General features: G+C 51.6%; 10 protein-coding genes across 10 annotated transcripts; 6 read left to right on the top strand and 4 right to left on the bottom strand.

Annotated features, from left to right (window-relative positions):
* Positions 1 to 171: 171 nt before the first annotated feature.
* Positions 172 to 3,303, bottom strand: COCSUDRAFT_43349 (serine/threonine protein kinase 19; the record flags this gene model as incomplete). Its single annotated transcript, XM_005646180.1, has 11 exons — positions 172 to 290; positions 411 to 627; positions 798 to 893; positions 1,062 to 1,265; positions 1,525 to 1,606; positions 1,949 to 2,080; positions 2,174 to 2,280; positions 2,401 to 2,454; positions 2,564 to 2,728; positions 2,831 to 3,005; positions 3,260 to 3,303. The coding sequence occupies 11 exons, from the start codon at positions 3,301 to 3,303 to the stop codon at positions 172 to 174; spliced, it is 1,395 nt and encodes a 464-aa protein (XP_005646237.1).
* A 948-nt stretch (positions 3,304 to 4,251) lies between these two features.
* On the bottom strand, positions 4,252 to 4,895 carry COCSUDRAFT_37416 (DUF498-domain-containing protein; the record flags this gene model as incomplete). The annotated part of the gene is made up of 3 exons (XM_005646179.1): positions 4,252 to 4,433; positions 4,522 to 4,673; positions 4,864 to 4,895. 3 exons carry the CDS (start codon positions 4,893 to 4,895, stop codon positions 4,252 to 4,254), a joined length of 366 nt encoding a protein of 121 aa, XP_005646236.1.
* A 1,494-nt stretch (positions 4,896 to 6,389) lies between these two features.
* Positions 6,390 to 6,897, top strand: COCSUDRAFT_83516 (hypothetical protein; the record flags this gene model as incomplete). The annotated part of the gene is made up of 3 exons (XM_005646214.1): positions 6,390 to 6,506; positions 6,613 to 6,711; positions 6,820 to 6,897. Coding segments are annotated over 3 exons (294 nt in total), but the record flags the coding sequence as incomplete, so codon positions are not given.
* Positions 6,898 to 6,918: 21 nt separating this feature from the next.
* On the top strand, positions 6,919 to 8,412 carry COCSUDRAFT_56885 (hypothetical protein; the record flags this gene model as incomplete). Its single annotated transcript, XM_005646178.1, has 5 exons — positions 6,919 to 6,943; positions 7,088 to 7,332; positions 7,458 to 7,699; positions 7,804 to 7,880; positions 8,330 to 8,412. The coding sequence occupies 5 exons, from the start codon at positions 6,919 to 6,921 to the stop codon at positions 8,410 to 8,412; spliced, it is 672 nt and encodes a 223-aa protein (XP_005646235.1).
* Positions 8,413 to 8,896: 484 nt separating this feature from the next.
* Positions 8,897 to 13,352, top strand: COCSUDRAFT_56884 (Vps52-domain-containing protein; the record flags this gene model as incomplete). Its single annotated transcript, XM_005646177.1, has 13 exons — positions 8,897 to 9,053; positions 9,290 to 9,450; positions 9,640 to 9,879; positions 9,988 to 10,136; positions 10,269 to 10,470; positions 10,616 to 10,825; positions 11,089 to 11,241; positions 11,345 to 11,482; positions 11,618 to 11,755; positions 11,868 to 12,002; positions 12,251 to 12,367; positions 12,622 to 12,836; positions 13,157 to 13,352. The coding sequence occupies 13 exons, from the start codon at positions 8,897 to 8,899 to the stop codon at positions 13,350 to 13,352; spliced, it is 2,211 nt and encodes a 736-aa protein (XP_005646234.1).
* Positions 13,353 to 13,810: 458 nt separating this feature from the next.
* Positions 13,811 to 15,900, bottom strand: COCSUDRAFT_17365 (DUF819-domain-containing protein; the record flags this gene model as incomplete). Its single annotated transcript, XM_005646176.1, has 7 exons — positions 13,811 to 13,962; positions 14,144 to 14,324; positions 14,431 to 14,618; positions 14,687 to 14,823; positions 14,963 to 15,211; positions 15,326 to 15,490; positions 15,578 to 15,900. The coding sequence occupies 7 exons, from the start codon at positions 15,898 to 15,900 to the stop codon at positions 13,811 to 13,813; spliced, it is 1,395 nt and encodes a 464-aa protein (XP_005646233.1).
* A 218-nt stretch (positions 15,901 to 16,118) lies between these two features.
* Positions 16,119 to 19,231, top strand: COCSUDRAFT_30170 (insert subdomain of RNA polymerase alpha subunit). Its single transcript, XM_005646175.1, has 7 exons — positions 16,119 to 16,359; positions 16,543 to 16,785; positions 16,891 to 16,963; positions 17,064 to 17,153; positions 17,432 to 17,663; positions 17,965 to 18,127; positions 18,551 to 19,231. The coding sequence occupies exons 1-7, from the start codon at positions 16,216 to 16,218 to the stop codon at positions 18,722 to 18,724; spliced, it is 1,119 nt and encodes a 372-aa protein (XP_005646232.1). The 5' UTR covers positions 16,119 to 16,215; the 3' UTR covers positions 18,725 to 19,231.
* Positions 19,202 to 22,065, bottom strand: COCSUDRAFT_48216 (hypothetical protein). Its single transcript, XM_005646174.1, has 6 exons — positions 21,674 to 22,065; positions 21,367 to 21,572; positions 20,846 to 21,255; positions 20,518 to 20,729; positions 19,947 to 20,162; positions 19,202 to 19,773 (listed from the first exon to the last, which is right to left on the bottom strand). The coding sequence occupies exons 1-6, from the start codon at positions 22,004 to 22,006 to the stop codon at positions 19,468 to 19,470; spliced, it is 1,683 nt and encodes a 560-aa protein (XP_005646231.1). The 5' UTR covers positions 22,007 to 22,065; the 3' UTR covers positions 19,202 to 19,467.
* A 159-nt stretch (positions 22,066 to 22,224) lies between these two features.
* On the top strand, positions 22,225 to 23,473 carry COCSUDRAFT_54068 (hypothetical protein). The gene is made up of 3 exons (XM_005646173.1): positions 22,225 to 22,452; positions 22,563 to 22,626; positions 22,753 to 23,473. Exons 1-3 carry the CDS (start codon positions 22,391 to 22,393, stop codon positions 22,888 to 22,890), a joined length of 264 nt encoding a protein of 87 aa, XP_005646230.1. The 5' UTR covers positions 22,225 to 22,390; the 3' UTR covers positions 22,891 to 23,473.
* A 719-nt stretch (positions 23,474 to 24,192) lies between these two features.
* COCSUDRAFT_56879 (hypothetical protein) lies at positions 24,193 to 26,149 on the top strand (the record flags this gene model as incomplete). Its single annotated transcript, XM_005646172.1, has 6 exons — positions 24,193 to 24,250; positions 24,363 to 24,530; positions 24,635 to 24,814; positions 25,020 to 25,154; positions 25,299 to 25,560; positions 26,062 to 26,149. 6 exons carry the CDS (start codon positions 24,193 to 24,195, stop codon positions 26,147 to 26,149), a joined length of 891 nt encoding a protein of 296 aa, XP_005646229.1.
* Between the last annotated feature and the right edge of the window lie 308 nt (positions 26,150 to 26,457).

Here is a 26,457-nt window from a genome sequence, read left to right as displayed (position 1 = left end):
CCAGATTCAAAGACAGTCTTACATGCTCTTGTTCCATGTGAGTACTTGAACCCAGAGGGTGGAACAGTACAAAGCGCTTGCTCTGCCTCAATCTGCATCTCTGTTCTCTAAAGATTACATGGATTTCATCATATCTTTCCTTCTGTATCTACAAGCTATATCACTCAGATGTCATCGTGATGGGCGGCTGTTCATGTCAAGCTCAGCAAAAGTCCCCTGAACATCGCTCAGCTTCGGCCGCGAAGACGTCTTTGGCTTCAGCTGCATGTGCCCTTGCGCTTGCCCCTCGCCTGTGCACGAGTGCACATTTCAGCTCAATACATACGAGAATGAATTGCCAAACCAAGCAATATTGCTTTAGGTACATTGCAGTGTCATGCCATCAAGCATCTGTGGTTGCAAGGCCTCACCGGGTGAGCTGACGGCCTCCCAGTTCTTGTAGGTGTAACCAATGAAATTGGGGTCTGCCCGGCCCCAGCGCTTGCTGCTGCCGCCGCTGGACATGCCTGCCTCGTCATCAAAGTTCTCAAAGTTCTGAGTGTCCAGTTCGTGCGTTACGCATGGCCTGTAGGGCGGTGTCTGCGTCGTCAGCTCATCCCACTTCACTCCAGCAAAGAATGGGTGCACCTGCACGCACAAACAACATTATTTGATAAATCCACAGCAGAGTCTCAGATATCATTGAGAGGCCTTTGCATGTATGTAATAGATAAAAAAGGGATACGCTGCACAGTTTGGTCTTGCTTGTCTTGATAATGGATGCAACGAGATGGACTGTCTGGGGCCTTGATGCACACCTTGACTTCCTGAGCGCCGCCGTGACTACCCAGACGGTCCTCCACATTGCACAGCAGCCTCTCTATCAGGTTGCGCGCGTCAGGCGGAAGGCTGACCTGCGTGCCACCACTAAATTCAGAGGTGTTCATCATTGATCACCCAAACATAAATTGGCATACAGAGCTGGAGATCAGCTTGTTGGTGTGGTGGGGCCATGCAGACATCCACAGAGATGTACTAGCCCAGATCAGGCATCGTGAGCATGAGGGATTGTGCTGCAGCACCTCAGGGGGGAATCGGAGGGTGGAGCGCCAGTTGACAATCTTGCGGCAGGTGGTCATGGGGTCGTCGGAGTAGAAGGGTGGGTAGCCGACCATCATCTCGTACATGATGGCCCCCACGCTCCACCAGTCGCACTCCATGCCATACCCCATCTTCATCAGCACCTCCGGCGCTATGTAGTCTGGCGTCCCCACCGTCGAGTACGCCTGCACCAATGACGTGATAGTGATAGCAGTGCCAAGAGTTCTTTTCAGGCTCATTTTCAGGTTCGAATGCAAATCTTCATGTGGCAGGCTGCGAGCTCTACTGAGAATCTGCTAACCTGGCTGTTCTACATTAAATTCCCCTTGGTATAAGCAGTGATTTGATAGTCTTTTGCAGCAGCAGGACATTGCAAGAACTTGCCCAGCATCATAGGCCAGGTTAGGTGAGAGAAAGAGTGTGCATGAGTGCTGGAGATCTCACCAGCTTCCGCCTGTTGCTCTGCCAGTGGGCCAGCTTCTCGCTCTGGGTTCTGCTGGTGCTGGGCTCTGGAGCGCCTTCAGTCCTATGACAGGGCAGAACCCATCAGCAAATTTGCCTTTCTGCCAAAGATTAACAAGGTGGCCTGTGCTGAATTGCAGACCTGTAATTCTGGCCAGGCTCGCTGCTCTGGCTGGGTGGGCTGACTGCCACTTGCGGTCCACAGCCGCAGCAATTGAGAAGAGCAGACGGAGACGGCTTCCTCTGGTCTCTCAAGTCGTCCACAGGAGGCCTGCAATAGCATTTGACACAAATTCTTTACACCTCAAATAGTATGTACAGATCGTGCTTGTTTGTCTGAAGACAGTATTGGGGCTTTCGGAGCAGGACACATAATGAGTAAGTTCAATGGAAGGGGAAGACTTACTGGGATACGCTGGGGTTTTTGTCCTCATGCAGCGTAGGCAGTTTTGAGACGTCGACTGGCTTGCACAGGCCGAAGTCTGACAGCTTCATGTGCCCAGAAGCATCCAAGAGGAGGTTGTCCGGTTTAATGTCTCTGCATCAGCATATTGCAGGTCAGCTCATGTCATTCTCATCTACATTAATAATCAACAAGGGAAAGCAACTGGTTGCTTTAGAAAGAGCATACCTGTGGATGTAGCTATGCCGGTGAATGGACTCAATGGCGAGCACAGTCTCTGCAATGTAGAAGCGAGTCTCCTCCACAGACAAGATGTCTTTGCGCATCAACAGTGTCTGAAGGAGGCACAGCAGTCAGCCACAGCAGTCAACTTGTCTTCTCCAGTAATCCATTACAACATATGCATTAGTGAGCTGAGGAAGAAGGTGCTGCTATTTTGCCTTGAAGATCCCTACCATGACATCTCCGCCTGGCAGATACTCCATGACCAGGTACAGGAATTCCTCGTCCTGCAGGCCAGCTGCAGTTCTGAGCCTCAACAAAATAGGAGCTGCATGCGCAACTTGTCACCAACAGGCACATGGAATTTTTTCAGCAAAGCATGCAGGGGCTTCTTACCTGAAATGAGTAGTACAGGCGCACGATGAACGGATGGTCAACTTCAGCCAACACGTTGCGCTCTGCTTTCACATGATCCACCTGCCCTCGGCGGAGCATCTCTGACTTTTTGAGCTTCTTCAACGCGACCGTCTTCCCAGTCTTCTGTTCCCGGCACAGCCAGACCTGGCAAGGCAATGCAGGTGCAGTCATTCGCACATCAGCGTAGAAAGAGTATTAGAGAGAATTATGTGGCATATTACAACAGAGGTCCAAGGCTGAACACACCTCTCCGAAAGCTCCCCGTCCTATGAGCTTCAATGCCTCAAAGTCATTGGATGAAAGGCGCTGCCTCTGCAGCCTGAAGTAGTCCCTTTCTTGCTGCTGCAATGCCTCTCTCTGCTTCTTCTTTTCCTCCTCACTCAGGGTGTCCTCCTGAAGTTTCCTCTCTAACTTGATACGCCTGCAATACAGGGATATGGATTGGTTCTATGTACGTAGATCTTTTAAAAAAGAGCAGATATACCGGCACCATCTGACGCAATTGCGAGAGGCAGAACTCAGGCTTAATGTCTGTCTCAAACTGACGAGGTGAAAACGGGGATGGAGTTGATGACTGTGCAAGGGAACTTGGCCTTATTGATAACACAGAGAATGAAATCACACAGAAGGCTGAATATTATCGATAAGCTCGTTGTTCTGACGAAGGCTTGGTACCTGTCTCGTCTTTCTTGAAGGTTCTTTTGCTGCAATTTGTACATATTCTCAATGTATTCTTTCGCAGCCTGAGCCTTTTTACGAGCCTCTTCACTTGGAAGATTCATCTGTTCGCCCTGTCCTGACATAGCTGGACCTTGTTCAATGTAGTGTCTATTGCCAGTGACCAGACGATGAAACAGCTCTTGTTGAGTGTCCCTAAGAATTCCTCCCAAAGTAAGCCCTCCGAAATTAAATACGCTCGGAATCACCGCTCCTATATGCTTGCAGAAGAACACTTTGCATTCTCCAAATTTCCTCCTTCCTCCCTCGAGTCTCGAAATTTGAGATTCCAACCGAGAACATGAGAAATTGCCTGACTTGGCTGCATGGCTACAGCATGCCCTCATGGCATGCGACTGGTCGATCTGGATTGGGCAAGAGACTGTAAAGTTTGTGCATATTCCAAAACTGTGCATGATGAGGGCTCAGGACAACATGATCAGCGCATTTATTGCTCATTTAAATTTGCAGACTTAACTCTGCAGACTCACGCCGTGACCTTCATAATTATGTCTGCCATGGTGAGTGCGCGCAAGCTGCGATGTGGATGCAACTAGTCATCATGATGGCCTATATCATCCCAGAATTCTATTACAGTTAGAAGCTGCAAGCAGACAGATCTCTAGAGGAGCAGGATCATCCAGCAAAGCGCCAGTGGCTAGCTCATGATCAAGGCCTTACAATTGTAACATATGTGAATCTCCAAAATCATCTCTAATTTAACTGAATTCCTGCTTCAAGCAAGGTCTGTATTCATGGAATCCTGGACCACATCTCTCTGTATGCTTATACACAGCAAGCCAAACTGCCGCAGTTTGGCGGCCAGTGGCCAGTGGCCAGTTGCAGCCCATCGATGTCACTCGCTGATCTGAGGCGATACGGTGCGCAAAATTGCACCCAAATCCAAACCAATGTTGTCATGGATCTAGATCGCAGGCCTCTTCATCTGTTCACAGGCCAACAGGAAGCAGGGCTCCTGCAACTTTCCGTCCTTCCTGATTCAGTATGTTGAATGTGGCAGCTGCATTTGCAGTGTCAATGGCTTCCACAGAGATGCCTTTGGACGAGAGGCCATCGGTGAATGCCTTTGGGAGACGCATGCTCGAGCGGCCACAACCGATGATCAGCAAGTCTGCATCCGCACCATAAAGGCAACTCACACCCCAAGCAGATGCTTGGCCATGCCATGACCACACTGGCGGACGTGAGGAGGACCTCACCTGGTGGTGGGGTGATAAGATCAAGAAGAGCGACACTGTCAAGGGTGATGTCTTCTCGCTTCTTCACATTCCAGACAGTGCAGAGATTTCCGACGCACAGGACTGCTCCTTCCACATCCTCATTGTTCACTATAAATCCATTGGCCGCGCATCTTCATCACACAGAGACCCAAGTGAGAAGTGCTTTAATTTCCTTCCTCTGACCACTGCACCAAGCTAGAACATCAGCATGCGCATGCAAAAGCCTGCGCACCCATCGATTCTCGTTAGTCCTTTCTCTTCAGCAATAAGATCGTATTCTTCTGCCTTTGTTGCGTAGCTTGTACACCTGCAGCACCTTACCCCTCAATATTGGGACCATGGGTGGAGCACATAAGCCCCAAAGATATCTGATAATCTCATTAGATCTGGCCTCTTGCATGGGGCGCACGACACCAGAAGAGCCTACCTGAGAAGTGCGTTCGTGTTTCTGATCTGAATTGATTTCTTACAGATGCTCGCTAGGACTTCTTTGGAAAGATTTCTTAGCAACATCGTGGTCAAAAGGAGCTCATCTGACGCTGTCCATCACTGTAAGTTTGGACGGCAGTCAACACTTGGTAATAAATGGAAGTTTCCATCACAATGCATGGGTGCACAGCACCCAACAGCTGTACTCTCGATCACTTCCTAAATAGCCCAATAACCCTATCGGCATATAGATTTTGATGTTGACATATCAAGAACTTCCATCCTGCAGAAGTCAAGGCATTGAGGCCGCACGTGAGCTCTGACAAAGCAACATTTTTCCTGTCAACACCGTCGAGACTTTGATGGGATTTTCCAACATCTAAAAATTTGGAAACGCAGGTTCATCTCTGTGCTCTGTAATCACCACATCTGATCACGACTTTGAGCAGTGATGGTCAATTTAAGCCTGATCTGCAATCTTGATGAAGAAAACGCTCATTTTTATTCTCGTATTAAACTCGTTCTTACTCTTGACTGCGATTCTTCATGAGTGGAGTCATTATTCTTCAAGCAACCGTGCTTCTTACATAAGAAAGGCAGAGCCAAGCACCATAGAGTTAGGAAGGACCCAGACAAGAAAGGAAACAAATCATCTGCGGCGTGATCACACACAGGTGGAGCTAGAATTCCAGCACTTATCACTTGTATCTGATTGCCTGTAATTCCCTGATTCCTTGGCAACAGCTATCACAGGAGTCCTCCTGTGAAACCTTACCTTGTTCTTTTGCTGTCTTTCCTTGATGACGTCATCAGAGGCCCAGTAACTGTCAGCAGCACAACCTGAACAGAGCCTTCTCTAACCACGCAATGATTGTGCCTAGGTCACTGCCAGGACGCCAGACAAAACTAAAGCAGGGATCAACAGTCCTCCTTTGGTGGACTCGATCATCCTGTTCTGCTATGATAGGTGTGCACACATGCTTCTATCTATCTGCCATTCATGTCCTGCTCCAAGATGGGCGAGCAACCTGTGTCACACGGCTGATCTGATGTCCACAGGGAGGAATACTTGGAGAAGACACTTCTGTCGCTGGCGAGCCTTAAAGGCCTTGAGCAGCTGACAGTATACGTATCCCAAGATGGCAGCCATCCTGGAGTGGCAGCGCTTGTTGAAAGATTGGGGCAGGCACATTTTATGCTGCCCAAGGCGAGGGGTTTTGTACATTGGCAACATCCTCGGAACCCCTTACTTGGTCCTAACCAGGTGATACAGAATCCATCATGTGGCAAGATAAATGCAGCTTCTGAGCTTGTGTACCCTCTATGTACCCTCTAGTATGACCATGCGCTGGCCCCACAACCACGAATGTATCGCTCAAATGCTGCTTGATGGTGCCTCACAGCCTGGGCATGCCTGGCTGTCCCAACACTACAAATGGGGCCTGGATAAAATCTTCTTGGAGGAGGGACGCACTCATGCCATCATCATTGAGGATGACATGATCTTCAGTCCTGATTTCCTTGCCTTCTTCCAGGTGATGGGGTTTACTTTACACAGCAGCAATCTGAACCTGCAACTGTGGTGTGCAACTTTGATCCACAAGCAATGAAAATGTGTTTGATGGGTCGGCATGTCTGTAGGCAACAGCAGGACTAATGCAGCAGGATCCATCCATCTGGTGCGCATCATCATGGAATGACAACGGCCAGGCATCCTTGGAGTGGAACAAAACAAGATTGGTGGGTTTTGCAAAGCCTCAACGACCTTTTTTCACCATACACTTTGTTAAGCAATACTTAGAAGGGTCTCTTGGGATGCAAGTGGCTGAAGGAAGACCTGGACTGCAGTATCGCTCATCGTACTTTCCGGGGCTTGGGTGGATGATGCGAAAAGAGCTCTGGCTGGAAATTGGAACACAATTTCCAAATCAAGCCTGGGATCATTGGATGCGGCTGAACACGACCTCCAAAGGTATGCATCATTCAATCTGGCCAGCATTGAGTACAGCACAGTGGGGCATGTGCGTGAAGGGACACCTCTGTGAATGCAACATGTGAAACATGTATTGCATGGGGTCTTGTAAGGCAAGCAAAAGGACTGCACATTGCTGCACAGGGCGAGATTGTGTTGTGCCCGAGGTCAATCGCAACAAGAACATTGGGGAGTTTGGAGCAAACATGAACGCCAATGTCTTCAAGACATTCTTGGAAGGCATGGCCTGGGCAGAGCAAGGAGCAGATGCCTTTGGCGATCTGCATTCCCTAATGGAGCCTGAGTTTGAGAATCACATGAGAACATTAGTCCTGAAAGCAGAGCTTTGGACTGGTGGTCTGCTAGACGCCAAGTTTGAGCCGGGCAAGGTGAGGCCTCCAGAGCACATTGTGGGATCCTGCAGTACTGCATTGCTGGGCTGCCATGACTTTCTGCAGTCATTCCACAGATATCACCCAGATACCACAGCAAGTAATGCAACATGTGCGGTCAGGTGTACCTGGTGCCATACCTGATGGAGGAGTATGAGGCTTTGGTGAAGCCTCTGAAGCTGTGGCCGTTTCCGCGGGGTCACTACCGCCATCTGACGCGCATTCCTGTGCCGGGTGGCGCCCAAGTGCTCCTGGCTGACCGCCGCGCCTGCCCGCTGCTGCCCAAACACCTGCGTGTCCTGCCAGATCCTCAGCTTCAGCCCACGGTAGCAGAAAGGGCTGTCGACTGCTCTATCACCTGCAGGTGGGAAGCGTGCTAAATAAAGCTGTACGGGCCTCCAGGCACCTCCTTGTCCATGATTTGCCACCGCAGCAGGATGTGTGACTTTTCTGCTGTGCACTGCGCAGGAGCGTGGAGAAGCAGTGCAGCGAGAGCAACTTCTGGTTCATCAACAGCTGCGAGATTCTCAAGCAGCACTTCCCTTGTGAGAGTGGCTGTGCTGTGGAGTTGGGAGGAGACATCCCCAACTACGTCATGGACCCTGCTCTGGGCACCTTTCATTCCTGCTTGATTGCCCAACAACAGCCCCGCTGTGATGCGTCGCATCCTGCAACTGCACGGTTGTGCCCTTGCACCTGAGATCATATTATGCTGACATTGACAATGGTTGGTTCCGTGCATGGCTGCAGACAATTGTGCTGGACAATGACTGGCTCCGGGAGCTTTGGGTAATCTAAAATGATCCTAAATGAAGACGAACTGTGAATTTGAATGTCTTGATAATGTCAACTCTATTAGCATCACCAAAAACATGAAAACCGGTCACTTTATGACACTTGATGTTCTCTCTTTAACAAGTTGGGGAAGAGGACTCTCGGCACCATCATCAATGATCAGGATTCTAGATGCACAGCCTGGCATATTGTGCTGCAGCTGCGGCAGCCGCTGCCATGGCCATGGCAAGTCACCTCTGGGGGTGGCACTCAAGCCCCCCTCACAAGCTGCCAGCTGGCTAGGCTAGTCAGCTGTCTAATCCCTTTTCGGCCCAATTTTGATGCATGCAAACCCATTGGTGGAAATTCCAAGGCAAGCATTGCAGCTGGCGCCATCAGTGTGATCCAATCATAAAGTATCAACATAAATGATCAGAGTTTCTGTCTCTGAAGGATTCAAAGCTGCCCAGCAGGAGCCAAATGAGGTGACAGGCCATGCATGAATATGTTGCTAACATTTGCGGAAAAAATGCCACATTCAAGAGTATCATAGGACACCGATGTGCGAGCATTCAATAATAGTTAGACAGCTTTAATTTCTCGCACCACAGCGATTGATCTTACAGGCGTGCCTAGCTAAAAGAACCCTGCACTTTCCTGCAGATTCTGTGAGACCTCGCTGTCTTGTGAATGCTGTCATGATAACTAGGTTGCAAAGAGTTGAATAGCTTTCTTTCATGGTTTGAGAGCTGTTCCAGCTAGGTTTTGCGAGCCTCTGTCTGCGCTGATGAGTGTAACTCCTCACGAGGACCCCCAAGACTTTGTTGACGATGAGAATGGCAATCTAGCAAGCGGAGCCAACGATGACGAGGGTGATGATGCTCTTCCACAAGACCTGTCTCTTGGAGACCTTGACATAACGTCCTCGGACGTATCTTTGAAAGGTGAGCAAGGATGTATTTCCCTGTCTCCTCTCGCAAGTCGATTATAAATTTGATTGCCTCTGATTGATTGAGGCAATTATTTTGCTGGGAATTTCGTCAAGGGCAGCAGGCCAGAGTGCATCTGTAAGGAGACGGTCAGGGTCAGAGCTGAAGAGCTTCTTGCCAGAAGCCCCATAACACACTGTAATGGTGTGCTGTCCGTCCTGTGTACTCTACGCATTGTCTTGGATACTCAGGGGTAGAGGACGAGCTGGACACATATGCGGGCCATGAGGTGCTGCGCGCAATACTGGACCAGGGTTGTGATCCCAAGGAATATGGCAGGCACTACGAGGCTCGGTTGCGCCAGGCTGAGCTGGAGTCCATCCAGGACTATCTGTCTGAATCAGACAACCTCGTCATGCTACACCAGCAGGCCAGTGCACTAGAATACTTCTGAGCAATCCCCGGATCAATGTTGAAGACGCTGCCTTCTTGTATAAATTACATGCATACCAATTCATATTCACCATCTTTTGCATGCACAATAGGCAAGCACAATTTGTAGAAGCAAGCAGCTTCCTGAAAAGATTCAGCGTGGGTGCAGATCAGCAGCTGCGACAGTATCCTGGCGACAATGGAGGGAATGCTGGGCAAGTTTCAGGCGGATCTGGGCAATATCAGCAGCGAGATCCGAGCGCTGCAGGAGCAGAGCCAGTCCATGAGCGTTCGCCTGCGCAACCGCAAGGCAGCTGAGGCCAAACTGGGCACCTTTCTAGACAACCTCGCCCTTCCCCCGGCCCTCATCGATGGCATTCTCCTCGCACCCCCTGATGCTGGCTTTGCGGTAAGCCCTTCTAGCTCTGCGCTGGGAATTGTTTTCCTGACCCCACATGGTCATGTGCAACAGCAATTAAAAGAGGAGGGGAGGCTGTTGATGCATGCATAAATGCAGGAGCATCTGCTGGCGCTGCACAAGAAGCTGGAATTTGTGAGGGGCAACGAGATGGCGGCCAAGTCGGCAGCCATGCATGACATTGCTCCAGAGCTGGAGCGGCTGCGCGCCAAAGCTGTCACCAAGTCACGAGACCTCCTCATGGCCAGGTCTGCTGGCCGCCTTCTTACTCTGAACACATTTAATTATGCTCAACGCCTTGAATTGCTATGCCCAAGTACTGCAGTGCTGTGTCACCGATCAATTAGACTTGTGAAGTGTGTGTGTCCTGGTGTGCCCAGGATCTACCAGCTGCGCAAGCCCAAAACCAACATCCAGATCCTGCAGCAGAACGTGCTGCTGAAGCAGAAGTACCTGGTCACCTTCCTGCGCCAGCACGGCCCCGAGGTGTTCCAGGAAGTGCGCTCGGCATACGTGGACACACTGTCCCGCGTGCTCTCCGCCCACTTCCGCTCCTATCTGGCTGCCCTGGAGCGCTTGCAGGTCCACCCTCCACTTCAGCACATCACTGGCAGGTCCTGTGTCATCCTTTTATTGTGCACTGATGTTGTCATGTGCTTGCTAAGCATCAGTAATGAGCCAGAGGAGCTCCTGCAAGGAGGCTGGTGTGATGGGGGCAATTGCGCAGGAGGATCTGGCGGGTCCAGCGGATGTGATTGGGGAGGCGCCGGGGGCGGGGGTGGGCGGCGTGATGGCGAATCTATTCGCGCGCGGGGCCAATGCGGCGCACAGGGATGCCTTTGCGCTGGGCGATCGCGGCAACATCCTGCACCACCTGGAGCAGGCCGCCATCATCCCCCACGTCGCCGAGTCCGAGTCCAAGAAGGCCCCCTTTGAGGTGGGGCCCGCACATCCCGGTCCCTGGTCACTCAGCCACCACTTACCTTGCAGCTATCTTGACCTGCAACAGAATGTATGAATACAAACGGAGTAGGTATTCCCCTCTTTGGATTTCTCACTTAGTTTACGGTACAGGGGTACGTTTTTAACTGCACAAAGTAGTACGCTCTGGCGCTTCAGTGTGCATTTACCATGGCTTCATGGGGCCAAGATACGGTATTTTCAATCATGACCTTCTCAACGGTCCTTGTTGTCCTGCAGGTGTTGTTCAGGAGCGTGAACAAGCTGCTCATGGACACAGCGACTGCAGAGTACCTCTTCTGCTGCGACTTCTTCCAGGAAGACACCATCTTCAATGAGCTCTTCGCAGCAACGCTGGCCGTGGTCGAATCAGCGCTTGCAGCATCTTTGCAGGTTTGCCCTCTGATCCTCTGTGTGGTCAACATCAATACGCTGTTCAATAATGTCGCATCCTATAAGGTAGATGTGGCTGCTAACAGAAGTTTGTGGGGAGCAGGAGACGTTTGACTTGGTGGGCCTGCTGCTGATGATCAGAATAAACTACCACCACCAGCTGATCATGAACAAACGCCGCATCCCCTGCCTGGACGACTACTTGGACCGCACCAACCTCCTGCTCTGGCCCCGTTTCAAGGTCAGCACCCCTGTACGACAGGACACCTGTTTAACAGTGCTACTCACTTTCAGAGGCATTAGCAGGCAGCTCAACTGCCCAGCAAGTGATCTTCCTGATAAGAAGCCTCCAGATTGTTGTGCCTTCTTTTTGCAGGTGATATTGGACATGCAGCTGAGCAGCATGAAGGCGTACACCCCGCCCAACTTCGGGCAGGACCCTTCGCTGCACTTCATCACCCAGCGCTACGCCATGCTCACCACCTCTCTCCTGCTCCTAAACGCAGACTACCAGGTCAGCCATACTCTCTGTTTCTCCCATTGAAGACAGACTGGTGCACATGAATGCTCTAAATGGGTTCAGTGTGGGGTGCAATTGGTGAGTTGTGGCGGTGGGTTGTGCACAGGATGGGCAGATGGATCACAATATAGACCGGCTGCGCTTTGCTGCAATGGAGGTGCTGCTGCGCCTGTCCAAGCGCTTTGCACGCAGGCGCCTGGGCACCATCTTCGTCATCACCAACTTCCACCACATCGTGCAGGTGGCCACATGCTCCTTGCACTTGGCCAGTTCTCTTGCACTCTCAAGGAAGTTGTGAGATTGTCTACTGATGGCCGGAGATGTTGTAACTCTGCTTGAATTCACCAGATAGCGTATGAAGCCATGCCTGCATGAGGCAGACAGCGTCAAGCATTTGTGTGGTCCATGACTTACCACAGCTTGATGTGCACGCTACTCATTATTGATGAGCACTGTGAGGCAAAGATGACAATGGGAATGTGCATGCAGCTGCTTCGCGAGGCTGCCAGCAGGGGAGGGCACATGGCTCACGCCGCTGGCACATCGCCGCCTCCCCCCACCGCCCCTCTAGGAGCCAGCGGCGCAGAGACGATCAAGGAGTTCGAGGTGCGGCTCCTGTCTGCCCTCAACTTCCTGTCAGTCGGGGCGCTGCAGACTTACTCAACCCCGTTTCCCGCCCTCCACTTTTAGTCATTCGGGCCGCTGCAAACTACCTCATCACCCATTTGTATCTGTGGACGGTACTGCACCAGAATTATGGGGCTCTTTTGTTCAGGACCTCCTTCACCTTGTAAATATAAATTTGTCACAGAACATTGATGACCTCATGCTGATCAGAATGTGTGATGCGCATGGTGCAGGACCAGTTAACAGCGTGCACAAACATCTATGTGGAGGAGGCGTTGGTGCAGCAGTTTGTGGACCTGGTGCGCTTTGTGACAGAGGCGGAGGCCGCTGCCAAGGCCGGTGGCGTGGCCGAGGGCTCCCATGCGCCGGGGTATGGCCCCCAGCAGGCCGCGCCCATCATGAAAGACTTTGCCTCACGCTGGACCGCCGCCATAGAAGCCCTCAACAAGTGCGTTGCAGAGCTGCCCCACTGATCTTCATGATATGCCCTGGTCCTTAGTTTCTTATCCTGCCAGCAAGGTAGGGACTATGGTAAACGCCGCTAGAATCAGAACAGCAAAATGGGCTAGTTCTTGTTAAGCTTGCTTGGAGGATTTATCAGAATCGTCCCATGCCCCTCCTGGCATGTTTTCTGTTTTCAGTTGTCGATGCGCTTTGCAGCACCTGCGAGGCAGCCCTTTTTGCTTACCTTCGCGCTCGCTGTATTTTCATGTCTGCATTCTCTCATGTTTTGTATTCTGTGCCTGATGTGTATGTGATCTTTGGCAGGGAGACGATGAAGGATTTCAGGAGCAGCGCATGCGGGCGGGAGGTGCTGAAGGCGGCCATGACGCAGCTGCTGCTGTACTACACGCGCATGCTGGAGCTGCTCAAGCGCGCCGGCCCCGAGGGCGCAGCAGTCGTGCGCGACGCTGTCACCATCCCCAGCATCATGTACGAGATCAAACGCTTCAACCGCGCTTGACTGCTATAAACGCAGTATTGCAGAAACAGTGTGCTGCGTTATCTGGGCTACTGGCCCTTCAGTGCTGACTATTATCATCTCTAGAGTGAAGTCACAGCATTTCAATTGAAATCAAGTCAAAAATACTTGTGCTTGTGAGAAATTTTTGCGTGGAAGCTTGGAGGTCCGGTTGATGTGAGAGATTCTGTGATGAAGATGCTTGAAACCTTCTGTAAAGTGTTTCTAGCAAGATGGCCATGGCAAAGGCGTTTCTCATGAGTGACTTCAGCTCGTTCCCTGCCACGTGGCACGCGTGTGCAAATGCAAGATCATATGAATAATCTGATATCTGATTTACACCTCACAGCTCCATGGCTTTGTCTCAAAGCACTTCCATTTGTTTGAAGTGGAACCAAAAATAACTGATAATGCATGTAGCCTCCTGGACAGCACAGACTCCAACAAGTACAGGCAGCAGATCATATCACCACCATACCGCGCAGAACTGTGGACCCTAAAACTAGGGCTACGAATGTTGCACACGAATACCCGAAAGTGCCAATCAGCAGTGCTGGGACAAGCAGCGATTGCCAGCCTTTTGCAGCTGCCATGCCTCCTGCAGTGCTGGGGCCTGCAACACAGCGAATAATTAAGATTACTCAGGCAAGAGGGCTCCTCAGAAGCCAAGCCAAGAGAAGCAACAAGAACAGGCATGTTGCAAAGACCTGAGTGACGTGTGACTCCGGCAGAGACACCACCCAGAGATTTCAGGATTCTCAAGACACAACAGAAGAGCAGACTGGGATGCATACCTCCAACATTTGCATTTGATGCCAGCAAAAGATCCTTGCGGGCAAAGCCAGCTGCCCGGCCCACTCCCAGAATAATGCCAAGATGAATCGCAATTTGGAGGAAGCAGAAGAGAAATAGAGATGGCGCAGTGGTCAGAACCGCTCGTATCTGCCCAGAAGCGCCAACGGCTGCAAAGAATATCTGCAAAGGAAAGAATAGAGCTGAGAAACCACCTTACCAGGAAAGCCATAAAAACAGACACCAATTTCCTATGAAGAGGAGACAACCCCTTGGTTGAAGAACACACCTGAAGCAGGATGAAGGCTATGCCCTCACTGGAAGCTACGAGCGGCTTCAGCTGGGTTGGAAAACATGTGGCGAGAGCAACGGTGAGCAGTGTAATGATTGAGATTGAAGAGCTTGGAAAGCCAACAGCAACCGCCAGCTGCTGTCCGACATAGCACAGAATGGCCGATATAGCTATTCCTGTGCTAGCTTCCAACACCTGCATAAAATAGCAACTTCTTATTGCTGTATTTTGTATTTGTTGTCTACAACACCACCCATGCCATGAGGAGGGGAACATGCCTTGATGCCTTCTGCAGCGGGTTGATCATCGGCGGAGGCCTGACCGGCACTTGCACTCTCAGGAGGGATCTTGCGCGCCAAATGGAAGATTGTAGTGAAATAGACCGCACACCTGCATTCCGGAACAGTGACACGTCATGTCGCAGCTTGCATGCATGGCCATGGCCTGCGCTCGTCAGAATGACAGGCACTTCTTGATCACACACAGGCATGCATACAGGTTGTGGAGTGACTTTCTTGAGGGTGCGCACAGGAGGTTGTCAGCAGCCAGGCCCGCCATCTGCGCTGATGGGGACACCTGCAGCGTCTCTGCAACAGCCACATAGTTGATGGCGCCCCCAATGTGCCTCGCTGCGAGCGCGCTGGCAATCTTCCAAGAATCCTGTGCACCGAGCGCGGCCAAGGGCACCAGCTTGAAGGCCACCACTGTTCCCACCACCGTTGCAAACGCTCCAATGATAAAAGCTAGCAGCAGCCTTCCAGTCTCCTGAAACACTCTCCTGCAGTCATTGCATGTGCTGATTGTGTGTCCTGCTCATAAGAAGCCGCTTGACACAAACCATCATCACTTGCCAAGAGCAAGGTGCGGCCAGAAGATGTGAAGATCCTGATACCTGAGATCTGCAGAGTATAGAAGCAAGGGAATGGCAAGAGGCAAGATGAATTTGTTGACTGTGTCATACACTGCCCCGGCATGGACTCCCCCGATCAGGCCAACATTGGAGAACAGAAGCCCAATGAGCGTGCTTACTAGGGGCCCACTCAATTCCTTCCCAATCCTGCATGGACGGCAAAATTATCAGAAGGATTCCTGGGATCAATGTCAATGTAAAATCCTCCTCACGATACTGAGAGGGGGTGGGCACCTAGTACGCTCAGACCAGAGTCCTCCTGCTCCTGCAATGATCAAAGCTGTCCAGACGCCCTGCACTGTTGTGGCAGGCAGCAGTTGCGGTAGTGCTAGAGATGCTCGTGTTATCACTTTGCATCTTCTACCACCCCCTCTCCTCCTTAGCCTTCTTTGGGGCAGTGGCCAGGACTTTCTCACAGGATCGCGATCTGCCTGATGAACCTGAGCGATAAGACTTGCATCTCTGAAGTTGCAGTCTGATACTGCAGTGGTCCTGACAGGGTGAGCGGGCTTGACTGGGAGGTTCAGGCTGAGTAAGGCCCCATTGAACACCACCATGTCGGGTCAAGACATGCGAAAGGGGACCTTGCAGGCGTGAAGAGAGTATGCACAGACAGAGTCTCGATAAAAGGATGCAGGCCAGATCCCTATGTTCCAATGAAACAGAGATCCATGCCGGAAGTATTCTGGCCTCAGCATGACTCATCATTAGAGACAGTAATCGAGACGGCTGGATCTAAAGCAATAGCTTCTTTCATTAAAACTTCGTGCGTATTGGACTAATAAAGTAGGCCATAATCCTCCTCGTATTGACGAGACGTTAGGCCAGGACGATACGCAGACAGAAGTCAGGATTTGCATATCCCCAATACGATGGGATCTGACAAAAAGAGTGGACGAGCATCGAAAAAGCAGCGTGCTGATGCGGCTGTGTCAGATGATGAGCCTGGAAAATTGCCTGAACACTTGGAGAAACAGCAGCAATATGTCACTTGTGGAAACAACCTCAACTACAACGTGCGATCTGGCCTTTCCTGAGGCATACATTGGATGTCATGGTCACGTAGATCAATGCAAATTTCTGACTGCTTTCGCTCAAAGAGCTTCGACCCCGACATTTGCTGCACATGCACTGCTAAAGATAGTCAAGTCACCTTGAGGTGCATATGGTTTTAATCTGCCAGAAACAATTCTGTGCAGGTCAGCATTGGATCGTCAGCACATATGTTCTCAGCACTGGGCGTGGACAACAGCTGGTCGCACAAGAAATTTCAGCGGGACTTTAAGGTTGCCATGAAGTGGGTTAGGGGCAACGACATGGAATTTGACGTCATTGGGATCGATCCAGCCATCGCCAATGCGCTCAGGCGCATTCTTATTTCTGAGATTCCGACGGTGGCCATTGAGCACGTCTACATAATCAACAACACCTCGATCATTGCGGTACGTGTTGATGCTCTCCACGGGGTTCTTGCATGTTGATGAGGAGGGCTGCTGGAAGAGTCATACACCATTTCCCTGGCATGATGAGTCTTGATGCACGTGCAGTGTGAGGTGCTCTCCCATCGGCTGGGGCTTGTGCCAATACAAGTAGACCCCAACCTGCTGCAGGACAAATCAGGTACGATATCGCATTTGCTCCTGCATGAGGATGTTGAGCTGGTATGGGTCCTTAAGTTACATTAAAGAAAGATCGTTGAGAGGCCTTGGCTTTGGTACAGGGGAAGAGACTGCCACAGAGACCAACTCAATAGTCTTCAAGCTGGACGTCAGGTGTCGGAGAGAGGGGGACATGATGGTGAACGAGAAGGGTGAGATGCAACTCTTCTGTTGAGACATTGCAACTGTTATTGTGATTATTATACTAATCACACGCTTTTCCTGCCAGAGGCAAGGTGCGTCCTGCAGACGAGCTGCACTTAAAGGCTGCCACAATTCTACCTCTTGTTGGACTCGCCAGATCCAAGCAAGACCCAACCAACCGTTGGGCACGGTGCTCAGTACTCGTACCGCCCGCCGCCAGCCGAGGTATAGATCTATAGACCTCAATCATGCAGCCAGGACTAACGCAGTGCACTGTGCGCTGCAGTGAAGTCGGGGCAGCTGAGGTGGCTGCCCAATGGGAGCGAGATGCCGGAGGAGACCAACTGCCGGTATGCCAGCAGCCAGGAAGCGCTGCTGGGGCCAGCGGGTGCGCGGCTGGTGCACGATGACATCCTGCTGGCCAAGATGCGGCCGGGGCAGGAGATCGTGCTGGAGGCCCACTGTGTGCGCGGCACTGGCGCTGAGCACGCCAAATGGTCCCCCGTCGCCACCGCCTGGTGCGCCACAATGTTGCATACAACCCGCTGCATCCCCACCATGCGCATGGACGGCCCAGGGTTCCCTCGCCTAGCGGGATGTCCTGTAGGGATGTCCACAATTGCCCCAATCCCCTTCAAAGATCCCCTCCTTTGTCTGTTGTCACGTTGTGCGAGGAAGTGGTGTGATGCAATGTGTGCTCACCATGCTGAGGGACATCCTGTGCTTCAAGTAGGCATTACTGAAATATTGAGGAGTGAAGTGATGTCCTGTCCGGAATTTGATAGAGCGGGAATACTAAAGGGTGAGCGTTGCGTGCAGGTATCGGCTGCAGCCGGAGGTGGCGATCCTGCAGCCGGTGGTGGGGCCCAAGGCAGACGCGCTGGCAGCTGCCTGCCCGGGCCTCTTCACAGTGGAGGGCAGCGGGGCCTCGCGCAGAGCCGTGGCCGGCGATGCGCGCCAGCACGAGAAGCAGCTGGAAAAGGTGAGGCAAACTCAAAGCCGCATGCACTGCTTTTCACCTGTCATTGTTCCTGTTGACTCAGCCGTTGGCGATGGCATTAAGTGCAATCACCTGCTGGCAGGGCTTCTGCTGCAGCAATTTCTTGAGTGCTTGTCAAATGCTTGTAAGATTGCAAGATAGGACGGGGTATTCAGGAGGGACTTCTGTGAGGGTGGAATTGTATCTGATCGGCAGCACAAGTGACCATACTTGTCAAGATGTGCGGCATCCTGATTTTATTGCACTCTAAGCAAATGGGATCTGATCCTTGATAAGGACTTTGCACTTTTCTTCAGAATGCACCGCCTGGTTTGGTGTGGAATGATGGAGATCACTGTACCAGCAAGAGTCAAAACTCGTGTTTGTTGCTTTAAATCTTAATAAGATGGGGCTGCGGGGCTGCAGGTGCGGAGGATGTCTGGGGAGGAGGAGTGGAGCGAGCATGTGGAGCTGCGCAAGCGCAAGGACCATTTCATCTTCACAATCGAGTCCACCGGCATCCTGGCGCCCGACCAGCTCTTCCTGCGCGCCCTCGACGTGCTGGCCGCCAAATGCGACAAGCTCTTGGAGCACCTCTGAGACCTTGAGGGCGCCTGGTGCAGTGCTTTTGAGGCGCATGGAGCACCTCATAGCCATGCTTTCCCGGAGCTGATTGCATCGATAAGCTAGGGCTGTTTTGTGCATTTTGTCTGAGTAGACTTAGAACCTATCCTGGACAAAAGCATGGCTGTTTGGCCTCCCTGCATAAACATGTCAGCATGTAATAATTCTCTCTTCTACTTTCTGCTTCTTCTTCCTCTTCTTCTTCTTCTTCTTCTTCTTCTTCTCAGAGAATGCTAGGAACTGGGCCTGTACAGGTCGGAATGCATGCTGTTTGCAACCGCCAATGAATATTCTTGATGCACGGTTTAGCAGTGTTAATGGCATTTCATGAGATCCAACAATAGCAGCATGGATCTACTGCGAGTAAGAGCATGGTTTCGTGGCATGAATGCTCGGCCCCATTGGAGGCTCCCTTTGAGAAGTCTATCTTCTTGATGCCATTGGTACCTTGCTCAACATCACACCTTTAAAGGAGGGTAGCCCACAAGGTTGCGTCCACAGCTTGCATTTTACATTTACTCATGATCATGTGTCCTATTACTTGGACTACGCACTAGACTGCAAAGGAGTCCAGCTGGCACCTGAAGGTCTCTAAAGCTCAAATGAATAAATATCAGTACACAGTAATATATTGTTCGTACAGCACGGAATTTTGCCCACTCTGCAGATGCAAGAATACACATACATACGTCATGAATGTGTCAGGTGCCTCTCAAGAGTCATGTGCGCGGTTGAAGAGGCAGAGAGTTCTTCTGAGCCGGTGCATCTGCACTAGCGCTGCTTCCGCTGTCTCCATGGATCCAGGCATCATAGCTTGTGACAGTGCTTGATATGACGTGCTGACCGACAGCCTCCAGCTTGTGTTCCAACCTCCCCATCGATGAGTCCTTGATCTGGCTGAGCTGTGATGGGACAGCGCTGTGTCCTCCTTGAGGCGGCTGTGCTGGTGCTGGTGCCACCAGTGAATCCCTGAGGTGGGACCTCGCCTGCTCCAGTGCCGCCTCAGCAGGAGAAGGCTCACCAGCCTGCACACACAAGTTTCTCTGATATGCATGCACGGGAAGCAGGCATGCACATGGAACTACCTGTGATAGAAATGGCACAAGGATGAGGTACAGAAGTCCTCTACAGGTGGCTCTCACATTGGGCTAGATCTGAATCTGCACCAGTCTGCACATAGGAAGCACCAGCAGCTGACCTCTGCATGGTGCTGCGGGAGTGGCTCGGCAGAGGGCAGGATGTCCTCTTCTGTCAGCTCGTGCCACACAATGGCATCCGTAGCCACATCCAGCCAGCAACCAAACCGGTCTCCCTCCCCATACAATATCCTCAATGAGCGCTCCACAACGCCATCGGCAGCCACTTGCTCAAGGACATGGAAGGAGCTCACTACCAGCGCAGTCTGCAGGAACCCCTGTCATCACAGCGCACAGCCGCTCAGCATGCACTACAGCGGAGTCACATATGCACGGGAGTGGAATAACACATGCACCACACTGGATTGGCCCCCAGTGCCCCGGCTGGCGGGGAGCGGTGTAAATACTGAGCACCATGCTCACGATTGGTTGGGTCGTGCTTGAATCTGGCAAGTCCAACAAGGGGTAGGATTTTGGCAGCCTTCAACTGCAGCTTGTCTGCAGGACGCACCTTGCCTCTTGGCAGGAAAAGCGTGCGATAATAATAAAACACTGGAGCATGCACAGCGGATCCAAAATATCACCATCTGCAAGTCCACGTTTGAGCAGGTGGCGTTCAGCTGGTGGCCGCACCTCATTGCGGTAATCGCGCGCCTTGATGATGGGGCCTGCAGATATGTGGGTGATGCGCCGGCTGGCGCGGTTGATGCGGATGGCCCAGTGGGCGTAGTCACCCTTCTTCACATGGAGCATGGACAGGTACTCCTTGTGCTCCGCCCCATTCTCCACGTCCCAGGGCACTGGGTTGCCGCTGCTGTGCATCTCAAAGTCCAAAATCTCCAGCCCTGCGTCCAGTCAGCTCCTTGTCAGCTTATAATGACCTCAAGCCACCTATCTGATTGTCAATGATAGTCAATTCCCAATAACATAAGTGCTTGTTTCAGGGTCATGCAATGCGCACCAGTCTGTTGCTGAATGACGGCAGCCTGCTCGTCATAGCAAGTGCGCGACCTGAGCAGAACTCCATCAGGCTGCCCCATGTCAAACTCAAGCACGACGGTGCACGGCAGCAGAGCATAGTAGATCATGAGCGCGCCGTCCTCCTCCACAAAGCCCCAGTTCTTCTCCCGCTTGAAGCCCGGCTTCTCATTCTTCTTGAATGCGCCCACCCGTAGCGAGGCACCAGCCTGCTTGTCACTGGCGAGGTCTGGGTGCTGCGCGCTCTCTATCTCGTCGCTCAGCTGGCTGAAGCGGTACTCATATCTCACAATGCCAGCATCCATGTCCAGGCGGGCGATGGCCATGCGCTCCTGGGCCGGCAGAAAGCCTATCCAGTGCCCCAGGTATACCTCGTTCTTCCAGATGAAGGGCCTGCGGCAGAATGCATTGATTTCAGAGAATACTTCATCGGATGAAAGGACAAATTGATGTGGGCTGCAGTGTCTGTGGAAGGGTCCAAGTAGCAAGTGTATAGTGTCCCACCTCCAGTCTGCAGCTTTGTAGAGGTCCGCGCCAAACTCTTTCTGGACACGAGAGAATCCATCGTCCAGCTCGAGCATCTGCACGTCCTCAAGCTTTCGCATGGAGGGCGTCGCCTCAGACCCAAGCTTTATAAGGAGTGGGTGTGACCGCATCCGGCCCTCCAGGTAATTTCCAGTCCGTGCGTACTCGCTTATCCCAAACCACACCTGCATCCCACGAGTTCTTATACATGTATCTTTTCTGTGTATCTCCAGGCACGCACGGGCGGCAGTCATTAGAACAGGAAGCCTATGAGGCACTGGCCCACCTCGTCGAATGTATAGACCAGCAGCCATTCTCCGCTGATGGGATGCCGTACAGCAGCTGGATTGTAGGGCCCTTGTGATTCGTTATAGAAGCTTGCAGGCAATGCAAGTCGGTTGCACCTCACAGCGCTCGCGGGAAGGACTGTCCCGGAGATCGTTACGCGGAAATTCGATTGAGGACTGGCGCCAACCAAGACTTTCTTAACACTAATTCTCAGATCTTCCAAAAACAACAACGAAACTCCAAGCATCAAGAAACCGAGCACGATGATGGGCCCAGACATCCTCTGGACGCACAAGCTCGAATGCCCCAGCGGTAATTGGGAGCTCTTCATCGTGTCAATGCAATGGCCCCAAGGGGCTACGATCTTCTCATAAATACAGTAGAATATAGTAAGAGAGATGTGCACCGCTTGCAAATTTGAGAGATGGATATCACAACCTTTCCAAGAATTGCACTTTCGGAGAGCGAATCTTCATTGACGTTGTTGACGAGGCGACCCACGTTCCTTGCGAGAGGCGAGGAGATGGAGACTTGAAGGAGAAAGAACACCTCAAAACAAATTCACTGATTGTTATCGAGCCAACAATCCACTAATCTGCGCAGATTGCATACCCACTCACAGAGACTTCCAGTGCAATTTCTGTTGATCTGGGGTTTTGGCCATTTTGGTAAGGAGTGAAAGTCATTACGAGAATTGGGAGTGGATCATTGCATCATGGGTATCTTGTGCAGTTGCTGCAAAGGCGGTGGTGAGTACGAGGAGTACCAACGTGACAGGTAGAGTTCTGTGCCCTTGTTGCTGAGATGATATGGACAGAAGTGTCCCATTCCTGAGGCCATCTGGCCTGAAAGTGTTGGTCTTTATCAACTTCTGCCATGCATATCAGGCCGCTTAGTACCCAACAACCAACAGCTGCAGACCTCGAGGCCAGGAGACAAGCTGCAGAAGCTGTGAGTCCTCCTTCTCCTTTCTTGCGCGGGATCGATGCAAAGCATTTCTGTGCATGTAACTCCAATTACCAGAATGACCTCGACAGGATCAGGCTGTCACAATTGGAATGGTATGCACATCTGCAGGCGGAGGCCCGTCAGGCAAAGTTTGACACCAGTGCCGTTGGCAAGGCTGCGCGCAAGGCTGTGGAGAATGTCAAGAAGGAGCGTGAAGCCGACGCAGCTGCAGCTCAAAAGGACAATTCTCGGGACTGGCTGAGCTGACCCTGGTTCACTGGTGTTATCTGAAGAGGCGCTGCAGAGTGCCGAGGCGAGAATTATTGCTGCACTATGCCCTAGCTTGAAGGCATCCTGCTTATTAATTGTACAATCAATTCTGCACATTTACAGTGATGCTGCTGTAGATACGAAAAATGCTTGGGAAGGCTAGGGTTGCTGTAGCATTCCTCAAGAGTTCAGCTTGTACTAATGAAGTCAAACTCCGAGTCGTCAACCAATCTGTCTTCACTAGTTTGTGAGCAAGTGCTGTTCATTTTCCGTGCCCGCCCGTGCCAAGAAAAACTTGTCACATCTGATTGCTTGGGATGAGCGCTTATGCAACAAAAATCTTTATGCCAGTGGCATCACTGTGGCACATGTGTTGTTGGCATGCCACTGGTAAGAGCTGCCAGCCACTGCCAGTGGAATGTGTCAAGACTGTTGCATAAGGTCTGTGCCTAATGCGGAATAACTCGTGCACGTACGTGTGATCATCATACATGTCTAGTAGAGATCCATTGTGCCTGTGTCTGCCAGGTCATCTATATCAGCGACAGTAACTGCGCGTTGTAAGTGCAAAAGGGCCTCCGAAGACTCAGGCTGTTACGAAGAGTCGGACTCGGAGTCCCGGCCGGGCCGCAGGACTCAGGAGGCTCCACTGTCGGCCACCATTGTGCATTCAGGGGCTACATTCAGGGGGCACCTGACTTGCAAACATGCTCATCCAACTGCACTGTCGTGCAAAATACAAAACACAGTTCCAAAAATTTCTTGCATGCATTGCATTAATGACCATTGCTAGAATTGCCAATCTGCCCGCCCGGCCCTAGGAGGCCTCCCAGTGGGCAGGAAAAACGCCCCAAAACGCCCACCTAATCAACATGACCTTGGGGCCTGATAGGCATTCCTTTTGATGGAACACAGTTTCTCAATACTGCTTGCTCTATTGCGGTATCTGTACCATCGGCCATGCCATTATTCTGATATTCCATCAGTAGACGAGGTGATCTGAAGAACAAGGTCTTCTTGCCTTCAGATCGTTCGAGATCTTAAGCAGACAGAGCCCTGCATTGTACTTCAGGTTTCATTGTATTGCCAGATGAGCGAATCACATTTGGCAAAAGCCAGATCGGAGATTACAGCTCTACAAGGTGTTTCATAGGCATTGGAAACTCGCCTTGCTGCTTTCTATCTTGGCTTACAACACCAATGCTGTCGATGATACCAATTTGTCATCTATTGCGGGCTCAAACGCCGCGCCAGACGACGCTACGCGCGTGTGCGTCGTGATTCGCACTTACTGGGGACATGGCGATGGCCTGCTCCAAGGCTTACTACATTCCCTTCAACGCCAACATTATAACCGGTGAAATCATCCACTGGCGTGCCTCATCCACTCTCTGGGAGTGAGCCATCTGCTTGCATGCTGTCTAATGCACATATGGTATTGCTTCCTGGCACTATTTTATGAAATCAAGGGCTGCTCAGGTGGGAGGCCCTGCTGGTTGTCATGGACTCGAGGCCCTTCACTCGGCTGCCAACAATTTTGGCAGAGATCGCTGACGATCGGATCTGGATTTTCGCTGAGCTGATTGGGACTGAGTACACTTCTAAGCATGGAGGAGCCTGGGTGCCCGGCTACCATGGTATGCACACTCTGCATTGCTCAAGAAGCAATGCCACAAAGTTCCTTTGCAGAAGGTGGTAGCAGAACCGAGCTGACTCATTTAGTGCATTGTGCCTGATGCAGGTCTCTTGTACAATCTGACAGACCAAGCGTTTCGGGCTTGCCCCGCCAGCACAGAATGGGTCCTTGCCACAAATGGGGACAACTTGTATGCGGACACCTTCTTTGACAGGATCATGACCGCTCCGAAAGAGGCTGATGTCATCGCCTTTGACTTCTACAGCCGCTATCACCGCGTCACCGGTCCTCCATGCACGCGGTTTCATCGCTCTGAAGGATTGCCTGCATGCAAGCCAAACAGGTGAGGCATCCAACTGCCGATCCAGTCCAATAATCAATCTGAGCAGATTGCTGCCAGTGCCAGTGTCACTTTTGGCGTGCCATCAGAGCAAGCCATTGTTTATTACTGATTGTGATGTTTTGGGCAGGATGCGGTGGTGCCACACAGACCTTGGCGCTAATGTGTTCAGATGGCCGCGCCTTCTGAAAGAGGATCGGCGGCTGGGCTCCCCTGCCGCTAACGCACAGGAGCATCAAGCAGAACACTTTGACGGCCTCTTTGCCAACACTCTTAAGACTGATGGTAATTCCGCTCATCTCTTCCGGATTGAATCGAAGTCCACGCACCCATATCTGCTTGACATCCTCCTGATGCTGCTTTTCCATGCAGTGTCTGTTGGGAACGGGAATCTTACACTATAATCAACTCCTGTTCCCATGCATTCAGGGTGGAACATACATCATGTCACAGATGCTTGCCTCTACGACCACAACCCCAGTCCACAGAGGTGTGCTCAAAAGGGAGGCGTTTGGGATGACACCAGAGCTCTGTCTTCCGAGCTGGGAGGCACGTGCCTCACACCTGAGGAGGCAGAGGCGCACCTTTGGATTGGCGGGAATGCCATGGAGGCGGTGGAGATTGAGCTGTCAAATGATGGCAATCTTGCATCCTTCCTTAAGGAGTCCAGCAGCGTATCAATCAGCATAAGGTGAGCAGCGTCCTGCCCTTCCCATCGACAGACTTCTGCATGTGCTGCTGAGTCAACAGTGCATCTGGCACAATTTTGGACCAGTATGTCATGCGCATGGAACAGCAATGGAATGCTGTTGAAGACACTTGTGTTGCTGAGCCTTGCAGATGCTTGAGATGGGCGGAGACAGAGTCACAGCATCAGGCGTCCATGGTGTTCTATGGGTACACTTGCGCGGATGATGCAGATCTGTCAGATCTTGAAGCTTTCCTCTCGTCAGGCATGTCACCTGAACAGCAGCAGCAGGTGCTAGAAACAGTGCAGTTGCAGAGCATGCAACAGGCGCAGGCCCCATGGCAAAGGGCAGCCCTGCCTGACAGACGACCTCCCAAGCCACCACCCAGGCAAGCTGCGCACTTTTCTTTCACACACCACAGGCTGACAGATGTGCGCATCTGCAGCAATGCTAGCATCTATGCTATTGCTGCTATGCTTACATTGAAGAATCTGGTTTCACAGGGGTGCTCTGGCCTCGAGCAAGCGACAAAAGAAAGCGCTCGCTGCTTCTGGCCAGCCCATGGGAGCGCCCGTGCCAGATGACCTGTGAAGCTCCACTGTAGTGCTAGATGATCTAAGATGTCGGAAGCTCTGGCACATGGCACATCTGAATGTGTTTTCTGCCCAAAATCAGGAGTGGTATGTTGAGCTGCGTGGCACTTTTGACACGATGAAACCTTCCACAAACCCCCTACAGCACTGACAATACTACTACCTCCCGCCCCTTTCCGCCCACAATACTAGTACCTCCCCGATTTCCGCCCACACAGCACATGGATACTGGTGCAGTACTGTATACATATAGCATGCTGCTTGTGTCAGAGTCACAGAGCTCATGAAGATACAGTGTGTCCAAGA

This window comes from Coccomyxa subellipsoidea (genome assembly GCF_000258705.1).
Source record: "Coccomyxa subellipsoidea C-169, whole genome shotgun sequence".
In the NCBI taxonomy this organism is placed as follows: domain Eukaryota; kingdom Viridiplantae; phylum Chlorophyta; class Trebouxiophyceae; family Coccomyxaceae; genus Coccomyxa; species Coccomyxa subellipsoidea.
Note: the sequence above shows the minus strand (reverse complement) of the source record. Positions and strands in the feature narration are given on the sequence as shown.

Excerpts from the sequence above, each read along its gene's own strand:
- COCSUDRAFT_30170 (XM_005646175.1), top strand. The coding sequence starts at position 16,216 with ATGGGATCTGACAAAAAGAGTGGACGAGCATCGAAAAAGCAGCGTGCT. Across the intron at positions 16,964-17,063 it reads CCTGCTGCAGGACAAATCAG|GGGAAGAGACTGCCACAGAG; the intron begins GTACGATATCGC and ends GCTTTGGTACAG. Across the intron at positions 17,664-17,964 it reads TCCCCCGTCGCCACCGCCTG|GTATCGGCTGCAGCCGGAGG; the intron begins GTGCGCCACAAT and ends CGTTGCGTGCAG.
- COCSUDRAFT_48216 (XM_005646174.1), bottom strand. The coding sequence starts at position 22,006 with ATGAAGAGCTCCCAATTACCGCTGGGGCATTCGAGCTTGTGCGTCCAG. Across the intron at positions 20,163-20,517 it reads CGCGCGATTACCGCAATGAG|GGGTTCCTGCAGACTGCGCT; the intron begins GTGCGGCCACCA and ends CTGTGATGACAG. Across the intron at positions 19,774-19,946 it reads TCCCGCAGCACCATGCAGAG|GCTGGTGAGCCTTCTCCTGC; the intron begins GTCAGCTGCTGG and ends TTGTGTGTGCAG.
- COCSUDRAFT_54068 (XM_005646173.1), top strand. The coding sequence starts at position 22,391 with ATGGGTATCTTGTGCAGTTGCTGCAAAGGCGGTGGTGAGTACGAGGAG. Across the intron at positions 22,453-22,562 it reads GAGGAGTACCAACGTGACAG|GCCGCTTAGTACCCAACAAC; the intron begins GTAGAGTTCTGT and ends CATGCATATCAG. Across the intron at positions 22,627-22,752 it reads GGAGACAAGCTGCAGAAGCT|GCGGAGGCCCGTCAGGCAAA; the intron begins GTGAGTCCTCCT and ends GCACATCTGCAG.